The sequence below is a fragment of the Ascidiella aspersa genome, chromosome 8 (assembly GCF_963924565.1).
Source record: "Ascidiella aspersa chromosome 8, kaAscAspe10.2, whole genome shotgun sequence".
Taxonomy (NCBI): Eukaryota; Metazoa; Chordata; class Ascidiacea; order Phlebobranchia; family Ascidiidae; genus Ascidiella; species Ascidiella aspersa.
The window spans coordinates 21,100,847-21,110,103 of NC_139454.1; the positions used below are offsets into that span (position 1 = coordinate 21,100,847).

The 9,257-nt window shown below is 37.4% G+C and overlaps 2 protein-coding genes across 2 annotated transcripts; both read right to left on the reverse strand.

Moving 5' to 3' along the window:
- Positions 1–141: 141 nt before the first annotated feature.
- On the reverse strand, positions 142–4,547 carry LOC146136819 (lysoplasmalogenase TMEM86B-like). The gene is made up of 5 exons (XM_083396262.1): positions 4,410–4,547; positions 3,120–3,273; positions 2,105–2,216; positions 1,896–2,026; positions 142–305 (listed from the first exon to the last, which is right to left on the reverse strand). The coding sequence occupies exons 1-5, from the start codon at positions 4,545–4,547 to the stop codon at positions 142–144; spliced, it is 699 nt and encodes a 232-aa protein (XP_083252388.1).
- A 757-nt stretch (positions 4,548–5,304) lies between these two features.
- Positions 5,305–8,735, reverse strand: LOC146136820 (lysoplasmalogenase TMEM86A-like). The gene is made up of 5 exons (XM_083395955.1): positions 8,555–8,735; positions 7,905–8,058; positions 6,482–6,593; positions 6,185–6,315; positions 5,305–5,676 (listed from the first exon to the last, which is right to left on the reverse strand). The coding sequence occupies exons 1-5, from the start codon at positions 8,693–8,695 to the stop codon at positions 5,495–5,497; spliced, it is 720 nt and encodes a 239-aa protein (XP_083252081.1). The 5' UTR covers positions 8,696–8,735; the 3' UTR covers positions 5,305–5,494.
- Positions 8,736–9,257: the final 522 nt, after the last annotated feature.

Genomic DNA, 9,257 nt, shown 5'->3' on the forward strand with positions numbered 1-9,257 from the left:
CGTACAATCGACAGAGGAAATATCATTAATAATTTAAGAGTACAACGCGACTTTTATATTTTACTGTAATGGTGTGCTTTCGAAATTGACGAAAATTGAAAATCTCAGTTTGACATTGATTTGAAGTTCATCAGCCTCATTTCAACGGCCCACGGACAGGGCAATGAACATTTGTCCAGCGAAGTAAGTCGACATGTTGAAAACTCGCGTCGCAGGTATGTGAAAGCAGAACTTCTCGACGGCCAGAATTATGTCGGAGATTGTGAACAGCGTCGCCCCAATTGCCGCTAGCGTGGCTTTGTCACCTATAGGCGTACGGCAAGGTTAAGGCTAAAAAAGCAAAATGTTAATAAATACAGGGTGTCCCCAAAATATGTATACACAATTAAAATAATTTTAAAGCAATGTTTGATTAAATTTTTTTTATTATAAAAGTGCAAAATCTGCAAGCAATTTTTTTAGTTTTTTCACTGCTTGTTCTCAAATTGGCGTCCACTTCGATCCAGGCACTGCTGACATCGCCAAGCAATAGAATCGCACATACACATTATGAAACATTTTACTTGGTATTTGGCTACAAATACACCTAAAGGTAATTTATTAGCTGTTTACAGTTATTTAAAATAATATAGTCCAAATGATCGAAAAAAACAAAAAAAAAATATAGTTGCAAATATCCTTGCGATTTTATAATAAAAATATTTGACCAAGCACTACGTTTTCAATTACTTTTATTGTGTATACATTTTTTTGGGAGGCACCATGTATATTTAGGCTTGTCCCGACCCTAGATATTGCCGATATTCTGGCGACAACTATAGACTACAGCACCTGTTCAAAATTCAAAATTGGCGAAAGCCAAAAAGAAAGTTAATTTATGGATTATAATGTATAGTTAGTTATACACTACAGCAAGCCGTAATGTTGTTAATTTTTTTCCAGGGTCCTTTTTCGCCTTCTTAACCGCTTTTAGTTTAATGTGGGTTTCTTCCTGTCGTTTTGTTCGGTAACCTGACCCAAATCGTTTTTCCGGTAACATAAATATTAGTTCTAATGTGGTAATGGGCCATTCGATTAATTTTTGCAAATGCTTTAACCCAAAAATATCCCAATGTGTTCGTTAAGGAATTTCTGAAACGTATTGTGGTCGTCTCCAATAACGCTTTACCATTTAAAATGTAACAGACACTGTTGCGGTCCCGCTTCGTGTACTTTCCTTAAGGCAGTAATCGCGTACGCGCATTTCACAGTCACGTGTTTCGTTAATTGTACCGCATTTCTTTACTGTTTTGCCTGTGGTGATTACTATTCGCCTGTGTTATGTAAATTGCCAATTATCCAAGCTATAAAGGCTTGTTCATTTATTCGTTACGTCCCTTCTATTTTATTCTTCGAACGAAAAAATAAATAAATTAAAGAACCCTGAGGTACCTGAGCCCTCTATAGCAGGGGTCGGCAACCTTTTTTGCACTGCGGACCGGTTTAAAACTAAAATTTTGTCGCGGACCGGCCTTAAAACAACAACAAATGTTCAGGAAAGGAAATTTATTACAACTTTCAATGCGAACTTTATGCTTGTTTTGCCGCAAAGAGATGCTCCCATCTAAGAATTATTGAACTTAGTGAAACCAGCGGGTGGCATCCGGCCAGCCAAACAATTTAGTTTAACCCGCAGCCCGCGGCTCATTTCAATAAAACTTTTAGGCATTCACGTTTTTTTCTTAAATTACACTGGTTTAACATAATTACCAATTCCCATTCTTACCAGCTTCTCAAAATAAGGATATTTAAGTTCGTTTTTCAACAAAATTTTAATCTTACAACCCTGCTACGGACCGGCGTTTGCCGACCACGGCTCTATAGCACAATAAAAAAAAGAAGTACAACTTGATTACCTCCGGCGAGATCAAATTGTTTTACCCGGGCCCAAGCCCTCCACATCATCACATATAAAGCCAAGCCGTAAACAACGCAGCTGATCTGCATAACGAGTGCATCATCGCCCAGCTTGTGCCGAAACAAATATCTAAAAAAATATTAAAAAAACAGCTGATGGTAGGAAAAAGTTAGGTTACTACTTCGTTTACGAACAACTTACACTTACAGAAAAACAGGAACGCCTTGCAAGAGACAGGGAAAAAAAATTTCCGGTCGAAACTGATCGTACCCCATCGCAGCGATGTAGAACAAGTGGGCAACAAGAAACGCAGCAAGGCCTGCGGTTATAGTTTTGTTTGTTAAGGTTGGACGCGTTCCGTCCGCATACTTTGCATTTAAGAAATTGAGAATTACAACCAGATATCAACCCAATTGAGAAGCAGAAAAGGGTTGAGTCGTGAAAGTTGTAATTGAAGAAAAAAAAAAAAAAAAGTTTTCCTATTCACTGACCAAAACCAGACCGATCAAAGTCTTGGAGGGCTGCATAAAATTTGTGTCCAACAAAAAGGATTTTTGATCCATTGACATTTACCCGTTTTTTACTCTGCCAAAGGTTTTTAAACTATTGGTCATTTTAAGTTTCCAAGGGTGTCTATTTATAATTTCGTTTCGTATCTACCGCGAATAGATAACGATTTTCTTCAACAAACAAATCAATCAATTTGCTTTCGTTTACGAATTCGCCTTTGGAAAATTAAAAGTTTGTTAAACATTATTAGGCAAAAGGCAAGGTAGCATTGTATACTGCATGTTAATCCGCTTTGGCAAAAATTTATTAAGTTATCGATGACCGATAATATATCGGTTTGTAGTCGATACCCGATACCAAGTCTAAATATCGGTATTCACGTAGTTTTAGGTATTTCAAAGTATAAAATTACCTAAATCTCTAACAATAGTTTAAAGGCAACTTTAGATGAAGCAGGTCAAAATTTCAATGTCATTTTAATGCTGATAAATAACCCAATAAAAAATCGGTAAAATCGGACAGCTGAGTAAGTAAGGCATTAGATTGGCAATAACCCTCCGTTTCTTTCGTTTACGAATTTCAAAAATATAGCAAAATTCCTTTTGCTGAGTGGTCGTGAAAGCGGGACAAGTCATCGTATGAACAAAAGTTCATGAACCACTGCCGTATACTCGGTGCAAAATCGCTGAGCAACCGAACGTTGCCATCTCACCAAGTAGAAAGGCGACTTCGTACTTGGCGGCGTAGACCAGCAGCCCGTCACCAATGAGGGAAAGGCGTAACCCCAGAAGCACCCCTGTCGTGTAGGGAACCTCGCGCGAACCCCGCTGACGAACCATCTCGATCAGCTGCTTCATTGGAAAGCACTGAAACGTGTGGTCGGACCAAGTTTACTGGCTATACGTTCTATTCCTGCCCACTTGATGTTGTGTTTTTTTGCGCGAAACATCTGCTGGGATTAGCTTTCGACTATCGAGAAACATATATAGGCCTACAATAGAAGCAATAAACCATCGAAAACGGACAATACCACAGTATTAAGACCAACGACCTAATAAAGCGAAATAAGCAAAAAAAAAATTTGCATAGATTAAGATCCCATCGGCATAGGCGAAGCCAGGGGGGGCACAGGGGCCATGCCCACCTCAAATTTATAAATATTTTACTCTTAAAAATTTGTTTTGTAGCATTTATGAGCAGTATCACCACATTCGATCACAAGCATGCTACACCTTTAATTGTCATGCACTGTTAACTCACAAACGATATAGTTTATAGTACGTTTGCTATACCCTACATTAATGTATTTTTTTTTACTACTATCGGTCAGTTTTTGCTCTTTGACTGTGTTTTCAAGTTTTGCGTTAACATTCAGTCAGTTGCTGCGAAACGGTTTGCTAGCATTGTTACTTGTGTTCGTAACGGCAGTTATTACAATGGTAAACGCGACTGCCCACCGGTGGGAATCTGTATTAAACTTAATAAAACAAGACCTAAATAACCTAAATAACAGCTAAAACATTAAAGGTTTAGAATGCTTGGGCTCCCTAGTGTTTGCACTACACTGTTTATATTTGTTTGAGGTTGGGCAATAGGTGGGGTTAGAATGCAGGTTAGGGTTCAAAATAATAAGAAAACAAAGTAAAAAAAATTGAAGTGCGGTTAGGCTAGGTAAAACGTTGTTAGACATTTGGTATCCAGTAAGGTGTTATTCCGAACTGTGCTTTATTCGAACGAATATGTTATTCTAATTTTTGTCTTATCTCTGAATGCTAACTTTTATGACAGGGGACATTATTTTAAACAAGCATTTCGAACGAGCTTTGAATAATGGAAGCACAAGCAAAAAGTCCAAATGTTTAAAATTTACTAAAGTAGTATATGTTTCGCACAACTACGGATATCGTACCGGTGCCGTAAACAAACACATTGATACAAGCCGTTTAACACAATGCTAATCATTAACGTTTCTGTGCTGTACGCTTTGTTGAGATTTACTTACCTTTATAACAAGACTTGCCAAAAACGCCATCTGCTCAGGTAAAAACGAAAACAAAACAGCGGTGTGCTCAACTGCGATAAAAAATACTGCCGAGACAGCGAACAATTGCAGCCTTGTATTGCTCATTGCAGAAGACATTTCTAAATTCTATGTGTAACAACAAAACGTCATTCGTCTAAACCTGGCTGTTAAAGAAACTAGTTCATCTTTTTTATTTCCTTGTAATTAGAGATTTTTAGCTAACATTTTTCTTCCACTAACACAGAGATTTTTGTATTTTAAATGACCAGGCGTAACGTTATTGCTGGATCTTGGCGTACACTTACAACAAGCCGCAATACAAACTGTTTGGCCTTTTGAACCCCTGGTTACTCAAGCGTGTCGCAAACTAAAGCCCTTTGGAAAAATGATTTGTCGCTTGGCGCGAATAAATATTGGTGTCTCAGGCAAAGGTACACGGTTAAAAACAGCGCTTAAAAGTGTCACGTTAAGATGCATGAAGCTCACAAAACAGTAAAACAGAACTGTGCCCCAAACCCTCTGTCATGTGCTACACAAAGCTCCTTGATTAGGCCTGTATCAATTATTTAAAATTAAACTTGGGTCTGACATTTTTTTATAAGACTCTTTTGGCGCCCCATGAATAATGATCAAAGTATCTACCTTAATATAAAGTTTTTCATAATACTTGACCAACTTATCACATTTCGTGAATTTTTATGTCAGTCTGTACACTGGGCCAAAAACAACTGTTCCCCTAGGGCCTAGGCAAATCTAACGTATCTCAGTCTTTTACCTGTTCAATGAACTTGGGTAAGAAAGTACATCTACTCGATGCAAAAGTAATTAATATGTATTATGCAACTTATAGCATAACAACTCGTGTGTGTTTTCTTCATCGAATATATATTTAAATAGGAAAAAGTTTAACGACCACAAATAACGTGTCGATCGACGCTGAAACGCGATACAAAAAAACAGGTAAACCAGCAATTACTCAAAAGCTTGCCAAAATCACTGTCGCAAGCTTTTCAGAAAAGAGTTATAATTGTGCCTAAAATCAATATTAATAATTTCGTCACAGTTCATTGCATCTTGCCTCTTGGTTGTACGGACAAGGCGAAACAGTACTGGGCGGCGTAGTAGGTTGTCATAATTAAAAATCCACTGTAGGGAACCGGGTAGCAAAACTTATTTACTATGAGCGTCGTATCGGAAATTATAAATAGAGTTGCACCCATTGCCACGATTGAAGCTGAACGGTTACCTGTGAACGTAATAAAGGTGTAAAAGAGATTTCTTAGTTATATAGAGTGTAATTTACTAACGCGTCTGTTCTTTTAAGCATATATACTTCTATTTATCCTAGTGTATTTTAGGCCTAGCATTACGGGGTCCAATATCTTTTACAAAACAGGATATTTATGGGCTGTTACAGTTTTCAAACTGTGGCACATATATCACGTAACAATAGTAACATATACCTTCACAACCGCTTCTAATATACGGTAAGACAATGTGTAAAATACATAAAATTGTAAGTTTTCTAATTCTAATAAACACTCTGTATTCTAGTCTTGCATGCAATTTTTTTTTTTAATTACAAAAGTTCTGCTGCACACTGGAGAGTCTCTTGAGACACACTTGTGTTTCGCGGCATACAGTTTGAGAAACACTGCCTTACAATTGAATATCGACCACAAACTACAAAGTTTTGTCTGAGTTTGTCGCAAGTTTTTACAGGCTTGTACAACTTAAATTTGAAGAAGACGTACCTCCTGACAGATCAAAGGTTTTTACACCAGCCCACGCTCTCCACTGCATCCCGAAAAGTGCTAATCCATAGAAAGCACTGCTTGTTCGTATGAGGAGCGAGTCTTGTCCAAGTTTGTGCAGATACGAATAACTAAAACATATAAGCTGATGTAAAAAAGACATAACTATGAAGGTTCGTGCTAAAAACACTTTGTTTTTCTTTCAAGCGTCTGAGTTAGTAGACTCGATAATAGCAGGAAATGTTTAGCATGACATAAAAATGTGAGATTATTTTTAGAAGAAAGAATAATACTTACGAATAAAGTAGAAAGAACTGTAACGTGCATATGAAGAAGGCTTTCGGCCCGAAATGCTTAAAGCCCATCGAGACAATGTAAAAGACATGAGCCAAAAGAAACATTACCAGCCCTTAAAAGGAAAAGCGCTGTTAGTTTACCGAGCACAGAAGAATGGTTCACAAGTTATCATAATCACACCTGAAGTGACCATAAAAATACCGTGTATTGAGTTCGATAAGCATAACTTTGCATTTAGATGAAAACACGACCTATTAGCAATACAAAAATCATAAACTTGGCTACACTATGCACGGGTCTGTAATGTAGCTTGATAATGAATTGCAAAGCCAAAAAGGTCGAGTAGATCGACAGCATATTGAATAAGACATTTCGACACGAGCTTGTATCATCTTCAGTTAATGTTAAAAGCTTGTATCATCTTCAGTTAATGTTAAAAGCTTGTATGATCTTCAGTTAATGTTAACTGAAGATGATACAAGCTCGTATCGAAACGTCTTAATTAAGATGACGTCGATCTACTCGACCTTTTTGGCTTTGCAATTTATTATCAAGCTACATTAAAAATCATAAAGTTTTACAAAATTTACCCGCGTTTATCTCGTTAAAATAAAAGTAATGCAATTAGTTCCGGGAAGGTGTTTCGAAACGTTTTAAATAATTTACATGGCAGACCACTTGGAATTTCTAAATTGTTTCGCGGTTTCCGAAATGAAAAAAAAAACCTCAATACATGTCAATATAAAAGGAAACCTAAAAGTAACTAATAAAAAGTTTATTGAGGCTTGTTGGGCTTCATTAAATTTTCCTATTTTGGGTTGATCCAGGTCTTTAGAAGTTAAAAACATTTTATTCGTGGAAATCCTAAACCTGTTTAACTCCAATTGATTTGCGCACCTTCCTTTAGGAACCGCCGGTTTACGATTATGAATTTATTCGCCATATTGCAACAGTAAAAAGATCGCTTTATGTAGTAAACAGTTGGCAAAAATGTTCATGCGGCTATTGTTGCTCTGTCGATTAAAGTGATATGATTTTTGTTTTTAGTACAATATTATATATTATAAGCATATTATGTGGTGTCGTGAATTCCCGGCTTTAGCCATAAAAATGAACTGGAAATAAATTTTTCGAAGCGGAACAAAACATGCACACAAGAATGTATATTGGAGTAACCTACAGTTACTGTTGGCAGTAACATAAGGAAACATGTTTATGTGTGAATGCAGTTTATATAGTGCCCGAAATTTGCGTCGTTATTTTTAATTAAAAGAGAAAAAAATTACGTAATATATTTTCTGTTTCAGATTTAGCGTCCACCCACCCACTATGAACAGTTCTCGCACCCCTGGGTAAGAAAACTTGCCTTAAGAGTATTAATAAACGAAACCCAAAGAAGCTACTGTATTTAGATTATACTTACCAACGAGAAACGTAATTGGGTATTCGTCAGCAAACACCAACGATGCATCTCCAACGACTGAAGCGAACAAGGCCAGCAATATGAGTCCAGAAACGGTATCGGCTTTACGTCGCTTCGTTCGTACAAAGTTAATTAGTATCACCATCGGGAAACACTAAAAAGTACAAAGGTTTGATTTACAAATTGTTTACGTTGATTAAATTGTATACGTTGATGAAATTGTATACGTTGATGACAAGGACAGATCCAGTATTCTCAGTATTATTCTTTAGTGAGTTCATGAAAAATATTTTGGACATGATGCCAGATGTTACGTCATAACGTGACGTCATAATTTACTTAAACTACAGAAGGGTGCTGTTCTCGAAGGCACTGGCCTGCAGATGTGCACCTGAAGTTGTATTAATCGCAGATAGCGCTAAAAAACTTGTGTTTATTTGGATTTAGTTATAAGAAAACTTAGCAAATTGGGAAAACGTAAAGATTAGCAATGTTGGTTCAACAGCTTAATGGCTGCATCGTCCTAACGCAAAAATTCACACAAAGAACATTAAAGCGTTTACGATAGGTGTTGCCCGCGATACAATGGCCGTAGCCTGTATTGAAAAGACGTTACACAGCAAAATCTTGCGCGCGCTACGTTGGCTCACCTTTAAAACGACATTGGCAAGAACGGCAAGTTGTTCAGGTAAGAGGAGAGGACCTATATTGAAACAACTGGAGCCGACGTAAAGTACCGAAGACCAGACGAAAAGTTGAATGCTTGGATCGTTGTACAGCAATGAGTCCATCTCGTCTTTAAAATACTATTGACACAAATTTCGATCCTTTCAGAACTATGTCTGTGTGACGGCAACAGTTTTATTTAACGATTTATACATCCTGACGTCTAAACGAATTTGGTTGCCCGGTCCGTAGGCCTATGCCTTTTAACAGTAGCCACGTCTGTTTGTTTTAATAACCCGCCCGGTCTGACCAGTCAACAGACAAAACCGAACAGGCAAAACTAATAGCAACATTTAGATTGCTGTGTCTGCAGTGTTTGAGGGATGTTTAACTGTTTGACTGGCGTATGTACGAGGCAAACCGGGTAAAAGCTGCAGGCTAAAACCCTTGTAAAGATATATATTTACGCTATTCGCCACTCTCACTCTTCCCGTGTTTAGTATAACCTTTGTTAATGCAAGTTCTTCGTTTAACCTCCTTAACTTCGCCTTTTTAGGTTCTTGCTGTACGTTTTTCTTCAAGCTTTTTTTCATACCCCGTTGCCCTGCGTATTAACTGAGTGTCCTCAACACAACACTTTTAAAGGTCAACTTCGAGTCAAGCTTCAGTTACAAAATGACACTTGTT